At 40.5% G+C, this 21,597-nt stretch overlaps 1 protein-coding gene across 7 annotated transcripts in view; it reads right to left on the reverse strand.

The window, feature by feature from the left end:
* LOC122627233 (nucleolar protein 4-like) overlaps nt 1-21,597 on the reverse strand; it is a 52,193-nt gene that overhangs the window by 19,494 nt on the left and 11,102 nt on the right. For 3 of the 7 annotated variants that reach the window (XR_006326816.1, XM_043808224.1, XM_043808223.1), the window contains exons 1-2: nt 15,386-15,641; nt 15,110-15,186 (exon numbers count right to left, since the gene is read on the reverse strand). The exons of 2 other annotated variants lie outside the window; for them this stretch is intronic. Coding sequence is in view for 4 of the 5 variants with exons in the window: in XM_043808224.1 (XP_043664159.1) it covers nt 15,110-15,186; nt 15,386-15,626 (318 nt within the window). In the remaining variant the exon portion in view is untranslated. Of the gene's footprint in view, nt 1-12,543; nt 12,854-15,109; nt 15,187-15,385; nt 15,642-21,597 lie in introns of those variants that run through there. 2 more of the 7 variants (XM_043808225.1, XM_043808227.1) reach the window with 2 other exon arrangements.

The following is a 21,597-nucleotide window of genomic DNA, read 5'->3' on the forward strand; positions in this document are numbered from 1 at the left end:
ATTCCCTTCCTTTCGACGTTACAACTCCTCCTCCTCCTCCTCCTCCTCCTCCTCCTCCTCCTCCTTCAGCTCTGACAATTACATGGAAATAAGATGAGACGTAAATATTAAAAAAAAAAAAAAAAGAAAAAAAAAACATCTTACGTAAAATTCTCACAAAGAAAATCGATCGCGAACAGTCTGTTTTGTAGAATGGTCTTGGAAGACGATCACGAAAAATTTTACAGATGGAGTCATCCTTTCGACGACGGTGAAGAACGTGATCGAAGTAGAGAAAAGGAAAGAAAAGAGGGGAAAGAGGAAAGAGGAGGAGGAGAAGAAGAAGAAGAAGAAGAAGAAGTAACGAGTGGGTAATGACGAAACTCTCTTATCGTGCTTTTTGTCATTCGAGGATATGCTCGCGGTATATTCGCCAAATCACGCGTCGATCGACCTATATAGCTCGATCAAAGTAGAAGGAGATAGAAGAAAAAAAAGAGAGGGAGAGAGATACACACACACACACACACACACACAGAGAGAGAGACAGGCAGACAAACAGAGAGACAGAGAGACAGAGAGACAGAGAGAGAGAGAGAGAGAGAGAGAGAGAGAGAAGGGAGGAGAAGCGTAGAGGAGCAAAAGAACCGATGACGTCATCGTGAACGTATGCGCCAAAGCGACTACGTCTTGTCCAGGTTGCGTCAAGGGGATTCGAGAAGAAGAAGAAGAAGCCGAGGAGGAGGAGGAGAAGAAGCGGGAGGAGGAGGAGGAGGAAGAGAAGGAGGAGGAGGAGGAAGAAGAAGTTCGCATCGGAGGAGCAGCTCTTTTCTGATCTGAAAAGCCAATGCGTGGAGGAGAGTAGGAGGAGGAGGAGGAGGAGGAGGAGAACGATGGGGTCAACCGAGTCGGGATAACCTCACACGTGTGCGCCCCAAAAAAGAAAGAAGAAGAGAGGAAGAGGGAGAAGGAGGAGGAGGAACGACGACGAAGGAGGCAACCAGTGGCGTCGCCAAGAAAGATTTGCTTTTCCTCCTGAAATGTACGTATCTATGTCTCGTTCTGTTATTTACAAGGATTATACATCTTTCTTTCTCTGTCTGTCTGTATGTCTGTCTGGTTCGCTGTCTTTCTTTTTTTCTTTCTTTTTTTCTTTCTTTCTTTCTCTCTCTCTCTCTCTCTCTCTCTCTCTCTCTCTCTCTCTCTTTCTCTATTTCTCACGAAGTTTGACGGTGAACGGGAAAAAAGATTAGAAAATTTCCGTCGAAATTTAGCGGAAATGAACTCGTCCTAGCCGACTCTCTCTCTCTCTCTCTCTCTCTCTCTCTCTCTCTCTCTCTCTCTCTCTCTCTCTCTCTCTCTACCTACATATATTGGATTTTGCGAGGGGGCTCTGACCGGTTGACAAACTCGTTTCGGTTAGCTTCTCGTCTAGCTAGTTGGGTTATATACGTGAGAACGAAAAATAGAAATAGGCGAGCTTCAACCTAGGTAGACCTTCAACCTATACGAAGTTGAAAGGATCCATATTCTTTACATTCAATTCATGTGCAAAGCAAGGATGCATCTATATGGTATTCCTTTTTCTCTTTTCTCCTCTCTCTTTCTCTCTCTCTTTCTTTTAATAAAACATGAAATGGTAAAGAAGAGAAAGAGAGAGAGAGAGAGAGAGAGAGAGAGAGAGAGAGAGAGAGAGGAAGAAAGAAATTTTAAACGAAATCAATTCGCAAGGATAATTGAGATGAAAACTAAATAAGGAACAAGAAAGGGTTATAGATTAAAACTGGGCAAGAAGGAATAAAGAAAAACAGACAGATAGAGAGAGAGAGAGAGAGAAATAAAGAAATAAAGAAAGATGGCGAAGAAGACAAGGAGGATGGTTCACCGTGTGTTCCAACCGTTGTCGCGGTTGGCTACCTTACTTGACCCCTGCGCAACGAGGGACAATTGGGTGTAACAGTCTCCCATTCGTCTGCCCGTCCATCCGTTCTCGTCCCGCGTTCGTCCCGCAGGCCGTACGTGTCGCGACGGCACCGTGTCCGTGTTTCTCTGAATCCTCGCCCGTGTAATACATCCATTATTCTCCGAGCGTAGAGCACATGTGCGCTCCACGCTCCGGTATTATACGTTCAAAGAGCAACGAGAAAGAGAGAGAGAGAGAGAGAGAGAAAGAGAGACGGAAAGAGAGAGAGAGAGAGAGAGAGAGAAACTTTTCTCGTCGAAAGAGAGAAAAAGAACAAAACAGAGTGCGTGCATCGAGGACAGCAAACGGAGAACCTCCACGAAGGGGAGCGACAACGTATGCGCGTGCGTAAGCATTGCCCTTGCGTTTCGAAGAAGATTCGAGAGAGAGAGAGAGAGAGAGAGAGAGAGAGAGAAGGAGAGAGAGAAAGAGAGAGGGAGATGATACCCGTTTCAGTTTCTTTCCAGGTCGAAACCTTGAAAAGCTTGATAGACAGATCGTCCTCGAATTTGCTTCGGAATAACCCAAATTTACCTAATTTTCCATTTCAAAGGAAACATTCATAAGATAGTAAGATATCAGTACTCTTAAGGTTGCTTTCTAAACGTGTTTAGAAGAAATAAGCCTTTGGAGATGGCAACTTAAAGCCTATCTCTTTTCTGAAAGACATTGAGATAGAGATAGAAACAGAGAGAGAAAGAGAGAGAGAGAGAGAGAGAGAGAAGGATGATAACGATCCAACGAGAAAGAGAGAAAGAGGTATAGGTTCACCGAGAGAACCGCCAGGAGAATATTATACTTAGCGATGACGCGTGTACACGCCACGACTAGAAGGAGAGCTCGACTCTCATCGAGACTCCTCGTGTGAGAAGGAAGGAGTAAGAGAAAGGGTGAAGAGGAGAAGGAGAAGGAGGAAAAGGAGGTGAAGGAGGTGGAGGAGGTGGAGGAGATGGAGGAGGTGGAGGAGGAAGAGAAGGAAGAAATGGAAGACACGCGTACCGTCCCGACGGGGAGTGGGACAAGTGCGTTGAGCTTCGATGGGGGTACCACGTTACGAGAGGGACGGAAGAGTGCATTGGCGCCGAAGGTATAACACTCACTCGAAAAGTATTATCTTTTCGTCGATAGAAAATTAATCTTGAACTTTATAAAAATATCTGGACGTATAGGCGTATGGTCATCATATTTATTTCGATTAACATATAATTTTATGTTAATATTTATATAAGTAATTTGTTAATTAATGATTTTGCTTAATTGTTCTTAGAAAATGTACTTTTTTTTTGTCGAAGAAAAAATAAAATATATATATATATAACAAATATATATAACAATATTCATATATACAATATATATATATATATATATATATATATGTGCGTTGGAAGGTAAGAATATAGGATAAGTCTTGTTGGAAAGAGATTTCGATGGGTCGATAATCGAATGATTTAGTAGAGGCATCCGTCCGTAGGTCGTAATAAGATCGAAGATGCTCTTACGGCAGAGTGTAGAGAAAGAGAGAAAAAGTAAAAGAGAGAGAGAGAAAGAAAGAAAGAAAGAGATAAAGACAGAAAAAGAGAGAGAGAGAGAGAGAGAAGGAAGGAAGAGACGGTTTTGGACGCTGAAGAGTCGTAAGGTCGTCGGGTAAAGGAACGAAGGGGCGGAACGAATCGGGGAACATCGTCGGCCGTAAGTGGGAACGAACACACGTTTCTCTAACGGGCGCCACGTGTGGGTAATGCCTCGCTAAAGGAAGGCACAAACGAACGAGAGAAGGATAAAAGAAGAGAAGAGAAGAGTAGAGATGAGAACAGATGAGAAGAGAAAAGAGGAGAAGAGGAGAGGAGAAACGGATCGACCGAATGGCAAATCGGCGTACGGCGAAGACGCCGCAACGTGTCGACGAAAAAGCAACTTTGAGATGGGAAGAGGAGGCGAGAGATATTGAAGAGGATAAAGCGAGATGGGTGGATAAGAGGAAAGAGAGAGGGGATATCTCGCGAGACTTCGTCCTTGCTGGCGCCGAACTCTTTCCGAAATCCGTCGAGACGACGACGACGACGACGACGACGACGACGACGACGACGACGACGACGACGACGACAACGACGCGAAAAGTCATATACACGATTGACGAATCCTACTGCGTTATTTTAAATGGAGCAAATGAATTAAAAGGCAAAGTGGCAGAGGATCGTATGTTCAAAGAAACTCGACGGTATCTTTTTGTCGATATCGATAATGACTAGTGTCTTTGCTGCTATAACAATCGTCATAAATCATCGATAAGCTCGTTGCGGTTAACTTCGAACGATCTTCTACGATCGAATAATACCAGTTAGAAGAGACAACCGGTATTTTATTCTGTTTTTATCTTTTATGCTCGATTCACACGTTTCGATTTATTCTCGTATAATTTTGTTTTCTTTTTGACTGTCCGATCGAAATGATTTTAACATTGTTTTATGTAATTTTAAATGTACGTACAAGTTTATATATTTCCGTTCGGTCTCCATTCGATCATCGATCAGTCATATTTCCTCTGTGTTCGATATCGTCTGAAATCGTCGTCCACGATGTTTTTTCGAAATAACTGACAGAATTCTGATAACACGTCTTTTGTTGATAGACAAAAGAGATTTTCGATTGCTCCGCCCATCTCTCTTTCTCCCCCTTCTCCCACCTTTTGCACTCTCGATGTCCATAGAGTAGTAACTGTATAATCCGACTGATAGTATATTGAACTGATAAATATGAATATAAATGAATGAACTGTAACTGAAATGACGGAACGAAAAACTAAACTGAAACGTGTGAATCGAACTTTATTCGATCGAGGATTCAGACTAGAGAGAAGATTAAATTATTCTCAAAAAAATACATGATCGATCGTTTTCAAGAGGAGCACGCACAAGCATCCATCTAGTTCTGGATAGTTGTTCGATCTGCTTTCAAGTAGTCAGTTTATGAACCAGAAGAAAAGCTACCTCCTCCGTTTTGTATTTCGCTAATTGCCCTCGAGGGGGTTTACTTTCTCAGAGCCCAATAAAGAGCCCGTCTCTTTCTCCCTCGCAGTTTCTCCACCGCGACCTGACCATTTCCTCCATATATGTATCTCACTATATACTAAAGAGCGAAAGAGAAAGAAGATAGGGCGGCTGAGTGAGCGAGCGAATGAAAGAGAAAGAGAGAGAGAGAGAGAGAGAGAGAGGGACCGAATGGTAGGGAGAAGAGGAGCTGTTTTATTTTGGCATGCCGCGAGGAGAAGAGGATCCTTTTTATTTCTCCAGCATCACTGCCAGCCTCCTCCACTCTCGCTTGCTATAAGGTATTCTATGATGGTTCGTCGGTTCCAACGGCGCCCCTGCTAAATGGAATACGACTGGTGTGTTGGGACGGGAAGAAAAGGGAAGAGAAAGAGAGAAAGAAAGAAAGAAAGAAAGAAAGAAAGAAAGAAAGAAGTACGAGAAGCAGCAGCGTGAGCCGCCCGCTGCTGTGTTACTGATGGTGGTAGTGAAAAAAAAAAGGAAGGTGGAGAAGCTCTGAAAGAGTAGTAATAGTAGTAGTAGTAGTAGTAGTAGTAGTGGTAGTAGTAGTAGTAGTAGTAGTAGTGAAAGAAGAAGAGAAGAAGAAAAGAAGAAGAAGAGAAGAAGAAGAAGAAGAAGAAGAAGAAGAAGAAGTAGAAGAGAAACGACGACGGTGGGAGACGCTGTGTAACTTCGCTTTCCCCCTTTTTCTCCCGCTTCCCCGTTCCCCACCTCCACAAAACTCTTCTCCACCCTGCAACCTCTTCCCTTCATCCTCCTTTTCCTTCTCCACCCCCCTCCACCCCCGTCTCCCGTTCCTTCCTCCCTCCTCCTTCTTCTACAGCTTCTTCGACTACACTTCCTCTTTTCCCTCTCTTTCTCACTCTCTCTCTCTCTCTCTCTCTCTCTCTGTCTCTCTGTTTCTCTCTTTCTCGCTCTCTCTTTCCCCCTCGCATCGGGGATTTTTTCGAGGGCTCGGCCCGAGAGAAGCACCACGGAGGGCCGGGGCCGAGACTGGGGCTGGGGCTGAGGCCGGGGCCGGAGAGTGGCGAGAGAGGAAACTCACAGTCGCCAGGCTGCCAAGCCGAGCAAGCAAGCAAGCAAGCAAGCAAGCAAGCAAGCAAGCTAGCTAGCTAGCGAGCGACCGACCGACCGCAGCACTCTGGGGCCGAACCCACACCTACGGGGGCCGAGGTCGATACACGCTCCTCCGCTTCGCTTTACTTACTCGCCTTCGTAAAGAGACGACACGGCTTGCGAATACAGCGATAGCTACGAACATCCTTATTATTTTCTTCACTTATCAATCAAACGCAACATTCGTCTCGCCATCTTTCGTTCTATGAAATCGTAAAAAGTTAATCATCGATTAGATTAGCGAAACGAAAGAAAAGGACGAGGAGAAGGAACGAAAGGAAAAGAAAGAGAAAAGAGAAAAGAAATGTCTTAACTTGTTGAGATTCGAGTTAGTTCGATTAATTTTATACTCGAAGAAATTTGTCATGACGAGAGGTTTTATTCGTAAATTCGAGATACTCTTGTTCGTACTCGTTGTACGTTCGAAGTCATCGCTAGGAGCATCCGTACGGGCATACAGCCCACGTCGGCTTTTATATAAGAGCAAAGGAGGAGACAGAGAGAGAGAGAGAGAGAGAGAGAGAGAGAGAGAGAGAGAGAGAGAGGAGGGACAAAGCAAGAGAGAAGCCAAGAAAGTGGCGGCGGAAGGTAGAACGGTTGTCGTCGAGCGGGTGGATAGGGGGAGGATACGTGGGGGCTGAACGGGGAAAAGGCTATGGCGGGAGGGACTAAACTGAGAGTCGAGTTGAAGATCGGAGGTAGAGAGAAAGAGAAAGAGACAGAAAGAAAGAGAGAGAGAGAGAGAGAGAGAGAGAGAGACGATGGAAGTGGGAGTCAAGAACCCTACAAGGAATTAAGAGCTTATTCGTAACAGGCACCGTGATGAAGATTCTATGCCTCACAGCCGCAGCCGGTAGTCGCTAAGAGCTGCTCCTCTTTCTGCCTTGCTCGCACACACTCACAGAGCGTGGATCTTTGGAACACCAATCAAGCGGCTAATAGGTTTGCCCATGCGGGCGCCAAATTGCTTTCGACGAATGCTGTTCTTTTCTTTTCTTTTTTTTTTCTCTCTTTTTCTTTCTCTTTCTCTCTCTCTCTCTCTCTCTCTCTCTCTCTTTCTCTCTCTTGCACTCCTTTCTCACGACGAAACAAGTCGTTCGTCGTAAGACTTTAACGACCGCCTTGTTTTACGTTTCACCTTATTTTTTGTTTCGTTTGTTTTGTTTTGTTTTATTTTGTTTTCTTTTTTATCCTATTCTATTCTATTCTACTCATTGATGAGAAGTACGAGTGGAGACAAGGCAACATTTTGAATTGGGGATTTCTCGAGGATTTCTTCGATGGTCCACCGTACTTTCTTTCATCGTTTTGATGTTCTCGGAGGTATATATCCACACATGTACACACACATATGTATATATTATATATATATATTATTACATTATACATATATACACATATATACACATTATATATATATATATATATATATATATATATATATATATAATGTATACGTCGTATATATAGAAACGGTAAGATCGTAGCGTAACGATCGGAGTAGCGGAAGCACAACGACTTGGCAGTTACGACAGAGGCTTAAACTTTTACTGGTTTAGGAACGTCAGCGTCTGGGACGTTTTTGCTCGACGATCCGTCGACGTTCTTTTCGCCTTCTTGTTACACACTGTTACATACTTCCATCAGTCTCGCTAGTCTCTTCGTTCCGTTATCCTATCGTTATATTCATAATCTCTGTCCATCTTTATTTTCATACTTCTATCCTTATTCTCTCGTCTTTTCTCTTTTCAATCGTATCAATAATATTTATTTTTGTTATTCTTATATACGACCGGCTACGACCGTACAACGTCGAAGTTTCTTCACGCGTTAAATTAACTTCAAGTACGGCGAGGAGTTAATCATTCGTTCGTACGAGCGACCTTTTTAAAACCCCACCTGGACATCTGCAAAGAATTAGCACGGTTAGCTCTTATACATACTTATTAACAGAGCTAAATACTCGATGAAGAAACTATATCGAGGTTCTCAAACAGACAACGTTTTCGAATCAGATTCTTCGAAACTAAGAGAACGAAGAAAAAAGAAATTCCTTTTTCTCGAGAAATCAAATGCTGATCTCCGACCCGCATCGAATGACAACATCGAATGATATTTACGACGTCTCGAAACGATTTCTCGAAGCGTCGAGAGCCTCGTTCGTGAATGAATTATTCAGAACTGTGTCTTAAATTATAATCGAACGTGTTCACGTTTCTACGACGTTACGTTGGAATTAATTAATCGTACGAGGTGAAGGGAAAAGTCGGAAAGAGAAAAAAAAAAGACGGAGAGAGAAACAAAAACAGAGACGAAAAAGAAACGATAGAAAAAAAAGAAATAAGGAGAAGAAAACAAAAAAAAGCAAAAAAGAAAAGAAAAAGAACAAGGGAAAAAAGAAGCGTTCCGTCGAGAGATGGAATCGTGCGAAGGAATAACAGAAAGAAATGATCGAGAAGAATGAACGAATTAGAGCGCACGCGCGCCCACAGGACGACATCGTAGGATTCAGAGTCGGCGCCGTTAGACCACAGCGTACGATTCGTAACCACCGAAAGAGAGGTAACAGAGAGACGGTAGAAGAGCGCACGCGGTGTGCGCGTAGTTTAAATTTAAACGGCGGCGCGCGCGCCTCGTCGAAGTCGCCGTAGCGACTGACGCGCACACGCTCTCGCGCCACGGTCCGGCAAACGATAACCCACGTGACCTGTTCCCCACTGTATGCATTATCTCTCTCTCCCACTTATTCTCTCTCTCTCTCTCTCTCTTTCTATCTATCTACCTCTATCTCTCTTTTACTCTCTTACTCTCTTTATCTCTCTCTTTCTCTCTCTCTAGCTCGTACTAACGGGTATTTGCACGACAAGGAAGGGTTGTATATAGGAATAGTGACAAAGGCGCGAACGAACGCAAGGGTGAAAAGAGAAAGGGAAAAATATATTACATATATATATACACGTACACACATGTATGAATCTGTGTTATGTGTGTGTGTGTATGTGTGTGTTAGAGAGAAAGAGAGAGAGAGAGAGAGAGAGAGAGAGAGAGAGAGAAACGATCGAAGACTAAAGGAAGAGAAAGAAACTGTGAAAGGTTACCGAAAGAGAGGGGAAGTGGGACACGAGAGGGTAGCGGAGGGGGAAGGGAAGAGGGTGAGTACCATCCAACGGACGTACGTTCAGCGGCGAAAACTCAATGAACCGGTATCGATTAGCCTGCTCATTTTATTCCGGCGTCGCGTTCGTGCCGTGAACTCGTTAAACGCTCCGCGTGCGCCTGCCACTCCTTCCCTCTCTCTCCCACTCTACCACTGTGCTCTTCCTCTCATATATTCTCTCTCTCTTTCTTTCTTTCTCTCTCTCTCTCTCTCTCTCTTTCTGTCTCACTCTGTCTCTCTCTCTTTCTCTCTCTCTCTCTCTCTCGCAGTGTCTCCCACCGCTAAGCCACGTTGCTCTTTCTTCTCCTCGTTGTCCTTTCTTCCTTTCTCCCTCTTCTCGTTTCTGTTTTTCTCTTTTTCTCTTTTTCTCTTTTTCTCTTTTTCTTTCTCTCTCTTTCTTTCTCCTTCTCTCTCTTTATTTTATTCCTTTTTATTTCGCGCAACGTTCGCAGTCGCCGACGCAGTGGCGCGTCGAAACTCGTGAGGGTAGAAAACCGAGTCACGAGGGTAGTGGGTCAGGTGGGATTTTTTCTAACGGAAGACGAGTCACGAAGATGCTGCTGCTGTTGAGAAAAGGAGCGAGAAAGATAGATAAATAGATAGATAGATAGATAGATAGATAGAGAGAGAGAGAGAGAGAGAGAGAGAGAGAGAGAGAGAGAGAGAGAGAGAGAGAGAGCAGAGAAAGCAGGTCGGATGAGATATTTTATGAAGTACACGGCGACTTCCTCTTGACCGTTCCTCGTCCGACCGATCTTTTCACGACACAGTGCGAGAGATCTTGTTTGATCATCTCGATCCTGAGAATATAATATATAAATATATATAAATATATATTATATATATTTATATATAATTATATATTATATATAATATATAAATTTATATATAATATATATAAGATAATATATATATATATATATCTTACATCAGAGATAGACGCGAGAGAAATATCGTCTTTAAGGTACTATAACATTTACGTCTTTAATTAATATAATGACTTAATTCGCTTTGTAAACATAATAAAATCATTTTCTCAGAAGGATCTTAAAATGCGAGAAGTAAGAGAGAGTGGAAGGTTGAGTTATCGACAATTTCAATCTTTAAACCGAGTCAAGTACACAGAACACGACATAAGCAGGAAATTTGCCTAATTCGCGGCTCGATTTAACGATCGAGCTCTATCGCCCGATTTGGCGAGGATCCAATGCTTCTCGACTCCTTCTCTCTTTCTCTCCCTCTCTCTCTCTCTCTCTCTCTCTTTCTCTCTCTCTCTCTCTCAAGACACGTACCGTAAAACGAAGCGCGAGGTTAGATGCCGGCTGCGGAGGTGGTGGAGAGAGAAAGAGTGACGAAGAGGTGGAGATGAAAGAGACGAGGAAAAAGCACTGCGTGTCGAAAGGTGCGTTGTACTCAAACAAAGTAAGATAAAATTAGATGGGCGAACGGCTGGGACTGCTCCCTTGGGAACCCACGTGCAAAAGTCGTACGGGACACCCTCGGTCACGTCTAAAAAAAAAAAAGGAAAAAAAAAAGAGAAAAGAAAAAAGAAAAGAGAGAGATCCTAAAAACGTCTGAAATCGACTTCCCGTAAAAAAGATTCTTTGATCTATGTCGATCTCAGCTATATCTTAAAATAAATCGAGTGTGTCTATCGTTTTTATTGCTAATAACGTGCAAGGAACATTAGGTACACAGTTTCAACATATATAATGACAATATATAGAATAAGTATAACAAATGGCGATACGATCCAACCTAGTAGTCTCTAACTGGAAACGAATTATTTAAGATCGCATGAAACGCATGAATAAAATAACCGGACGATCGTTCCAATGTAAATTCTCTGTGTTCGCCGTGTCTTAGATAGGATATACGGGAAGGGACTATTTTTCACTTTACGAAGTAGAGCTTTATGGAAGTCGTTACAGATCGCACGACCCGCCCCTTACAACAAGGCGATACTTCCGCGTCCTCGAGCCCCATAAATTATCAAGGCGATTAACCGTATATGAAGTATGTACTTCAGTACAGTAGTAGTTACAAGGGTTGCTCCCTTTCCGATATCACGCCCTAGCCCCCATCATGAAAATAGCCCCCGGCTCTTGGAGCGTGAGTATCCGAGACCACCACGACAACGATAACAACGACGACGACGACGACGATGACGACGACGACGACGACGACCACGACGACGACGACGACAACAAAGCTTTTCTCGCGATCTCGCTTATTCGAATCAACAACAATTTTCATAAGAAGCAAAGAGGAGAAAGAGAAAAAAAGAGAGAGAGAGAGAGAGAGAGAGAGAGAGAGAGAGAGAGAGAGAGCTTTTTCCACATCGATCCTGAAAAAAAAAAAAAAACACGACGACCAACCACATACGCACCCCTTATCGGATTATTTTCTTTTTCTTTTCCTTTCTTTTCTTTTCTTTTCTAAAGAAAAAATTCGATAGAAATTTAATTCTTTCTAACGTCATGTAACTTTCACCTGAGTCATATTTTTTTTTTAAGTGTTATTTCAAGTTAGCGTTAAAAAGTTCATTTTTAATTTATATTAAAAATTTATATTTAATATACGATACAATTATATACAATTATGTACGTATATATATATATATATATATGTATATATATATAATTATATACATACATACATATGTATATATATATATATTGATATAATGTGAAACGTATATATATATATATATATATATATATATATATATGTATTATAAGTTTCACATTATTTAAATTTGGTGTTAGAAGAAAGATTAAATTACAGAAGTTTATAAGAGACGAAGAAACTATTCTGATAAACCGATATCTACGAGAAATCATTCCCTCGTCGATTTCTTTCTCCAGAATCTTCTATTTCCTTTTTCTTCCTTCTAAAAATACAAAAGAAATGAAATTAGATCGACAGAGCTACCTAGTTCGTTGGAGTCTAACTTCTCTTCGTAATTTGATTCCCAATTCTAATTCGTACAAATGTTGAATTTCGTCGAAAGCTCTCGGATGAGAACCAGCGCGACGGAGACTCATTGTCAGAAGAAGTCTTGGCATCTTTAAAGGGAGTGGGCGTGTTACTGGCGGTGCTTCGCGTTTCTCAGTAGTTTGCAGTTTTGGCGATTGCCTGTATACGAGCTCACCTACGCGAGTACGCACATACACACAGAAAAATATACACACGTATACAAAAATGTATACACACACATATGTACACACATGTACACATATACAGATATATATATAAGTATACGTTGAAAGCATTCTTACACAAACTTCGGCGCACCTATCTGCTACGTGCATCCGCGCAATTCTGCCACACTTCGAAGCGTTTTCCAACGCGTAGATCTTGCCTTCGCTTCTCTCCGTGTCTTACTACGGCGATTCGTTTTTGCGGTGTTCGCATACATGGATATACGCACACATGTACGAAGAAAGGAAGGAGACGTACAGTGAGTGTAAAAAGTACGAGTATATATCTCTTGTTAATGAAATCGAACGAATTATTATACTTAACAAAATTCGAGTTGTTTCAAAAACGATACCTCGTTCGATAAAAGTAATGATAACTCGATCGTTCGTCTTATGAATGAAAAATAATAATAATGAAATTTAACGATCTCTCGTTTAACAAGCATGTTATTGGTATCTTGAAAAAAAAAAAAAAAAAAAAGAAAGAAAGAAAGAAAAAAAACACCAATGAAACACGATAATCAAACAAATGTATTGATCGCGAAAAAAAAAAGAAACGAAAGGAGAGAAAAAGGGAAAAAAAAAAAATAAACAAAAAAGAGGAACTGCAATTGAAATTAAAAATAAATTCTGAAGCATCGCTCTAAAAATGGCTGATAAATGAATACGAATCACTTAGAATGTAAATTCGTCGGCTAAAATATCTTTCAAAAAAAAAAAAAAAAAAAAAGAAAAAAAAAGAAAATAAAATAAAAATTGTTGCAAATATTCAAGGCAATATTTTTGTTTCGAGCAATACACGATGTAAAAGATCATATGTACTTCCGAGAGTCGCCGTGCATACTTTTTAAACTCGCTAGATACGCACGCGCATCTATTATCTGTTCCAACACGCGCGAGTCGATGATAACTCGTCGAGTATGGCTCGCGCCATGTACCGTGTATAGTATTCTCTGACACGTATGAGTGTATGTATGTACACATGAATACGAGTCTCTCTCTCTCTCTCTCTCTCTCTCTCCCCCCTCTCACCCCTCTCTCTCTCTCTCTCTCTGTCTCTCTGTCTCTCTCTATTTCTCTCTCTCTGTCTCTCTTCGAGTTTTTACATCGTCCAAGCGTTACGTTCGCATGCGAGCGTTTATGCTCACACGTACGTACGTGTATGCATACGTCTGCGCGTATGTGTGTGCGATCATTGCCTCGCGCTCGTACGGTACCGGCATACGGTTTGGCTTCGGGCCTCGCTCTATGTATCGATCTCTAACCGTGGAATGCCATCAAGGCCCGTGCTATGCTCGGCTTCCGTTGAAAAATCCAACTTCATCGTTTCTCAAATCTTCCGGGTTTCCCACTTAGTAAATATCTACCAGACAGGTATAACGAGTAAAAAGAGAGAGAGAGAGAGAGAGAGAGAGAGAGAGAGAGAGAGAGAGAGACTGAGAGAGAGAGAGAGATATATATTTTTTTATCAAAAAGACCGATTGACAATTCTCATGAAAACCGATTTGATAATCATTGTTTTATCTTGAAACGATCCTTATTTATCAACAGATAAAAGAAACAACTTTTCATTTACCAGATCAAGATCATTGAAATATATCTTCCCTGTAAAGATGATTTTCTTTTTTAACGAAACGTAGATCATTCACTCGCTGATGAATTCATCGAGAATATTCTTTTTATTGGAAAGTTCTTTCTGGATGAACTCTCTACGATCAATGCGTTGGATGATGCAAGAGAGAGCTCGTTCAAATTATGGAAAGCTTTTCGCACGAATTTTATCGCGAAAATTCCGCTCTAAAACTGCCTCATAAATGAATAGAATTCCCTGAAATAATGTGGAGAGAGAGAGAGAGAGAGAGAGAGAGAGAGAGAGAGAGAGAGAGAGAGAGAGAGAGAGAGAGAGAGAGAGAGAAAGGGTGGGAGAGAAAGGGGAAGAGTCACAGTAAAAACGGGATTCTTTACGTTAATATAGTTTGTAAATCGAAAAAACGAGACAAGGTTAATGAGTGATTAAAAATTGTATAGTCGACAAATAGTCGATCATTGTCGCGCCTGTACGATCGTTAACGCAATATTTCTTTGTCCTCTACCTCTATACTCTACTTTTACTATAGCAGTATCTCTCGATCTATCTCTATCTCTATCTCTCTCTCTCTCTCTCTCTCTCTCTCTCTCTCTCTCTCTCTCACTCTGTTAGCTCGCGAGCACGGCGAAGTTCAAAGTCGTAGATTTCAATTAGCGGACTCCGATGCGCCGCGCCTCTCGCGCTTCGGTATGCATCAACGTCGAGCCGAGTCGGACGTCGCGAGAGAACGTAATCGAAATGCAAAAGAAGCCGCGATTGGATCGACGAAAGGACTTATCGTCCATCTCGTTTTCGAGAATAATTGAACGAAAAAAAAAAAAAAAAAAGGAAAAGAAAAAGAAAAAGAAAAATGGCATTCGGTTGTTAAAACGTGCAGCGAGTGATTAAATTATTTCTTTTGATGAAAATCTCGAAATATTGTTTGACAAAGAAACATTTCTAATTGATAGAAAACTTGTTAGCATGTGTGTGTGTGTATATATATATATATATTTATATATACATATATATATCTATATATATATATATATAGATACACACATATATTTCAAATACCTGAAGGATTCTTCTTTTTTTTCGGTTAACAATTAATTGTAAGAAGAAAAGATCGCACACGGTGGTTGTGTCCTTACCTGAAAGCAGAAAAATAAATATAATTTAATTAAGATAATAGAAATATAGATATAAGTCGATTGATCTTATACGTATATATGTGTGTGTATATATATGAAAATATACAAAGTAAATTAGTTTAGATGAGATATTTGAAACTTTTACTTTTACTTTTCTTTTCTTTCTTTCTCTTTTCAAAATTTTAAAAAAAGGAGTAACCGTGAACGGTACAGAGAGATCGGATCGATGTTGCTAACGACCAAGATCTCGAAGTCGACCTCGGGCCGGTCAAGCTTGGTAACGGTGAGATCCACGTAGAGATTCCAGTAAGAAGGTAACGGAGTAAAAGGGAAGCACGAAAGGTCGTCAGGTGTATCCGAGAATTTAAGTTATCGACCGACGACGCGACTTTTCTATCTCGTCGACGAGAATTACTTTGCCATTTTCGACGGTACAACATCTTAAAACGGGAATCTTATCCCGTTTTAAAGTATCTTTCTCCTTTTTTTTTTTTTTTATATTTCTACAAACTTTACGAATAAATTATTCGATTAATACTAATAAAGAATTAGTCCGAGGACACACGAGGAAAAATATAATCTAGAGAGTAGTAGTCTTAAAGTATAGCTAGTAGTTTGGCATCCTAAACCAAATGGTAGCTTGGACAGAAGCCCACCGAGAATTCAATTAACGGTAATTATATGATAGTCCACCCCCACCCAACCACCCATTCTTTTCTTCAGTCAGTCTTTGCCTTTCCCTAAGATTTCCTTCTATCTCTATCTCTTTCTCTCTAACTCTCTCTAACTCTCTCTCTCTCTTTCTCTCTTTTTCTCTATACTGCTCGACTCATTCTCCTTTTGGCCGCAGATGCAGGTGCATCCGCATGTGCGAAAGACGCCTAGCAGCCACTCGACTGCCAGAAAGTTCGAAGGAAGTCCCATTTGCGAGCTAAAACTAGCCAGCAGATCGGCGTATCCCTCTCTCTCTCTCCTTTTCCCCATTCCAGCATCCTTCTCTCATTCTCGAAGCAGTCTTTAATCCTATCCCTCCGGAAACACCTAAGAATTGGCAGAAATATCGCTCGACGTCTATTACGATTCTCTAATTCCTTATCCGTTTAGGCTCGAAAAGGAAGAATGAGTTTTAGAGGGTTTTGTCGTTCCTTTCGTAACAGATTTTTTTTTTTACGGTTCTAGAAAAGTACACTCGAGCCAAATCGCAACGAATCTCCTTGCTCTACTCAAGAAACTTAGATTTACCAAAGAGTGTCTTCGGAAAATATTTTGTCGTAAATAACGCGTTAAGACCGATTAATGTGTTTTCCTTTAAAACGAACTTGTTCGATAAAACGTGAATATAACGGGTCGTCATGAGCACGAAGTTTGATAACTTATTTCGATTAATTAAGTAAAATAAAATTTTGGATATATAATAGTATATGTATATATACTGCATAGTTACATATGTATATATATCTATTATGTAACTATATACATAAACAATTAATTTAAGAAACTAATTGGTTAATATATAGATATAGAAAAGTACAATCAAGCAATCCACCCCAAATCTTTCTCTTTATATCCACATATGCACACATAATATATATAATATTTATATAATTTATATAAAGTATACAGTATATAGTACATATAATGTATATATATATAGTGTATATACTATATATAATATATATAATACATATATTGTATAACATATATAAAATATATTATTACAGTATACAGTACATATTATCCGAAAGAAAAAATAACGAAATTACTATTGACTGCATTGTTTAATTTAAAAAAAAAAAAAAAAGAAGAGGGAAAGAAAAGAAAAGAACAAAAAGAAAAAGAAAAGAAAGAAGAGAAAAGAAAAAAAGAAGAAAAAATTGCCGAACGAAGTTTTCGCGGTTTATTGCATTAACGTTACGCCAACGTACTGAAAGAGATAAGTGTTAGGTATCAACTTGTTGCATTAATTACAGCGACTCGGCTATTAGGCATCGATTCGCTCGAAATCTCGTCTCTACGCTAGTCGTACTCCACTTCCTCCGTTACTCAACACAAAGAGACTGCGCAAGCGTCGCGCACGCATGCACACGCATACACGACACCGACGCGTGCGCGCGCATATTATTTCGCTCGCGCGCGCGAGAGTAACACGTGGATAATCCCAAACGTAAGCTCCGACACTTTTAATCTTTCGCGGTGAGACCTTCGACGAACGTCATACTTCACTACTTCAAAACATTTCTCTCTTGACAGTTCTCGATTGAACGTTCATTTTAAATAATCCGATAATTGAACTGTTTCTTCTTCGATTTGTAACGTTTCTTATACATTTTTCATATCCTCTTTATAATTAATACGTCGTAGTATATTAACACGATCGTAGAAATTGGTTTTAATAAACCAAGTAAATAAATTATTAACATAATTAATGCTTGAGAAAACGTTTATGCCAATTTATACCAATTACTTTATATTAATATATATATATATTTTATATACTTTAATTATATATATATATATATAATTAAAGTAATATAATTTATTTGTAATATTTTTTAATATTATAGATATATACAATTATATATATGTGTATGTGTGTGTGTGTGTGTGTAAAAATATTGAAAATAAAGTAATTATAAAATGCCATAAATCTGTTATTTGAACGTTCGCCCGGTGAGACATTACGTTCTTTTCATTCGATTTTCATTTTTATTGGATTTTCATCAAAGCGATCTCGTTCCTAGGACATATCGACATTCGACTCGGCTCCTTTGATAACGCGAGGACGATAACGTCTGAGAAGTATAGCAGTTTAATGTCATCAGCCCGGAGGTATAGAGTTCGACGCTCTCTTCCGATAAATCAACCGGTACGCGATTTCGAATCGGCCATAACGATACGACTAATCATTAAGGAATTTCGCAAGTAAAGATTCTTTGTTCTTCTTCTTCTTCTTCTTCTTTTTAGAATTCCTTTGAGAATAAGATACCATGTCAGTTCTTACGAAAAATCATGAAAGAAACTATAGTATTTTATAAGAAGATTTTACGTTGATACGAGACTGGATTTGAGAAATGTTCAAAAACGTAACGATCTATCGATCTTCCTTCGTCGTTTGAAATGCGAACTTACTTTGTATCGTCCCCTTTTCCTTGTAAAATTGGAACAGGATAGGTAAAATGGTTGAAGTCTATTCTTTTTCTAATTTATCCTGCATTCACGAGCACGTACGTTCGGATGTGCACTTGAAGTAAAAGGAAGGTGTTTGCAGGAGCGGATACGCGAACAGGAAGTGGTCGGTAGCACCGCGCCTCGCTGCCGGCAATTACACGGACCCACACGGCCGTCTCTATCAACTCGGCTTCGCGCAACCGTATTCTCTCTCTCTTTCTCTCTCTTTCTCTCTTTCTATCTTTCTCTCTTTTCCTCTCGCGAGCGAGCGAACGAGAGAGAGAGAGAGAGAGAGATCGTGCGCGCGTATTCTGGCTTCGTACGAGTGTGAGTAAACCTTCTCTCGGTAATGCGTATGGTGGCCACATACTCGGACACATGGACGAGACCGGATGAAAAAAAACCAGCGATCTTTTTTTTTTCTTTCTTTCTTTCCCGGCCCAGCCAGCCAACGGTGGTTGGCTCACCTTGATAATGCGAGATATCACGCGAATACACGAATACACGCGTAACGTGCCTTTCGATCGTGTGTATGTGATAGAGAGAAACAGAGAGAGAGAGAGAGAGAGAGAGAGAGAGAGAGAGAGGAGAGAAGTGAATATATATCTGCGAGAGTGGACAGTGTCGATTCCGTTCTATCTCGGCTTCTTTTTATTCGGATGAATAAAAAAAAAAAGAAAAAAAAAGAAAAAAGGAAAAAAAAAGAAATACTATCGTTAGTTCGTAAATAGATATTATTTGAATTTCTTCTCTTTCTCTTTCTCTTTCTTTTCTTTTTCTCCTCTTCTTTCTAGCTTCCATCGTTTGCATAGATGATTTTAAAAACGTGTCCATTATTGAAGAGAGAAATATATAAAGGAGGTAGTTTTAAATTAGAAACGACATAGCTCAAAGTAAATCATTATTGAAAATAGAAACGTTAGAAAAACTTGATATGTATGTAAGGAACGTCCGAAAATTTGCAAAGGAAACGGAATCCGTTCTGAATCTACGGAGGAGAAACAGCGCACTCGTCCTCAGAATAATCAGTTCGATAGTGTAATCTGGGTCGCTGTATTTTTACATCCCTTATCTGCAGTTCGTTGGATTCCTTCAAAACGAGACGTTCTCTCCTTTCACACACTCTTTGTCTCTTTCTCTCCTATCGTCTTCAATAACCAACTACTCGCGTGCAGTAGCAAGAATCCATGCAACGGAACGTCGGTGATGATAAAAAGAAGAAAGACCGAGAGACAGAGAAAGAGAGTAAGAGAAAAAGAAAGAAAGAGAAGAAAATATCAGGAAGGATCAACATAAGGGAGAAAAAACAACGGAAGGAAGAGTAACGATTACGATATTCGCACAAAAAAAAAAAAAAGAGAAAGAAAAAGAGTGTGTGAGAGAGAGAGAGAGAGAGAGAGAGAGAGAGAAAGAGAGAGATGCATCTCCGCGTATCGAGTTTCGCGAATAAATTTTGAAAGGGTCGATATTTCAAATGCCAGCGGCAGGGGTTGACCGGGAGCTATTTTGAGTGTATGCCGTACGGCATGTAGGACCCGAACACACCACCCGTCAATAATCCGCTGAATAAACTATCGTCCGCCCGCCTACACTTCCACCCACCCGTCTACCACACAGTTCCACTCGACCGCCACCTACAGGCCAGACGTATATCACACGAGGCATCCCTGCGCCTCTTCCCCCCTCCCTCTCTTCTTCCCTTCCTCCCACCCAGCCTCTCTCTTTCTCACCCTTTCCCTCTCTATCCCTATCTATCTCTCTTTCTCTCTCTCTCTCTCTCTCTCTCTCTCTCTCTCTCTCTACCCCCTCCCGTTGCATTCGTGTCCGATAGGGTCGTGTGCGCTCGTGGAACGCACGAATACACATTTACGTGTGCATCGGGCACGCCTCGATAGAACGCGTGTGCTGCGATGGGATCCAGCGTAAACTCCAGTGGTGAAGTAGTCACGAGGAAGAGATCATTCGCGATGGCTAGCTACCGCCCACGAAAACATTCAAATTTATCGAATCAGATTACTATTATTTTATATGCTTCATAATCTTTTTTCTGTTTTTTTGTTCTTTTTCCGTTTTCGTTTTTCGTCGAAATCCTCTTTCCGATATTTCAAAATTTGTTCTCTTTTATTTAACGTTGCTAATCTGTTAAGAAAAACAATCTGTATACGTTCGTTTGGATCGTATCGATTGTCGAGGAAAGAAAAGAAATAAAATTCGTACTTGATTACATATGTACGTTATAACGTCTCTTGTTTGTACTCGAACGCGAATCGAAGCCATTACTATTCGAAAGTCACCTACATACGTAGGTATATAGGAGGAACGGTGCGATGTATTATTGACACCGCAACCCCCAATGTAGCCTGCCACCGCCAATCCCCCGTGTGTGCCGCCTTGTTCAAAATCGGACAGTTATATGTGAGAGCATACAGGGCTGTACACATGGGTATATACTTATAAAAGCACCTAACACACAACACCACGCACTTCCCCGCTATTAACGGCGCACCTCTGCCATTCATTTTTATACTTTCCAAACGCGAAGTTCATTCTGACGAAAGCGAAGAAGAACACTAAAGGTATCACGGAATTCTTAGCTCTCGAAAGTAAGAGAAACATGTACGCTAAATTAAAGAATAAAAAAAAAAGAAAGAAAAAAGAAAAAAGATAACGAAAAAAAAAAAAAAAAAAAGAAAAAAAAAGAAAAATAGAAAAGAAAAAAGAAAAAACAAAAAGAAAAAAAAATCGAACAATTTTTTCGAAAGCAGAATATTGACCTCGTTTGCCGATATTTTTTAATTAGAGCCGTGCTTACGTGAAACGACTATCGACTTCATACCTAGCAGACCGATATCGGTATTGGATTACCCTGCGTTTCTCATTAAATGATTTTCTTTCTCCCTCTTTTTTTTCTTTTTCTTTTCTTTTTTGTTTTTTCTTTTTGTTATTCTTTTTTTTCGGACATTAACACGAGACAGAAGGCAAAGTTCGGATAAAGGGTTGCGTGCGGCGAAACGAGGAGAGGGTAACACTGGGATAACTAAATGCAAAGCTTCCCAACGGCAGGGAAAAACCGACGATCCGATAGATTGTGATCCATTAAAGCAACGCCTGTATGAAAACTAGATTACGGCTTTTAAAAAGCTGCCATCCAATTATTTAAGCGCATCTACTACCACTATTCCGTCCTACTCTTCTTTCTCTCTCTCTCTCTCTCTCTCTCTCTCCCTCTTTCTCTCTCTTTCT

Source organism: Vespula pensylvanica, chromosome 2 (genome assembly GCF_014466175.1).
Source record: "Vespula pensylvanica isolate Volc-1 chromosome 2, ASM1446617v1, whole genome shotgun sequence".
Taxonomy (NCBI): Eukaryota; Metazoa; Arthropoda; class Insecta; order Hymenoptera; family Vespidae; genus Vespula; species Vespula pensylvanica.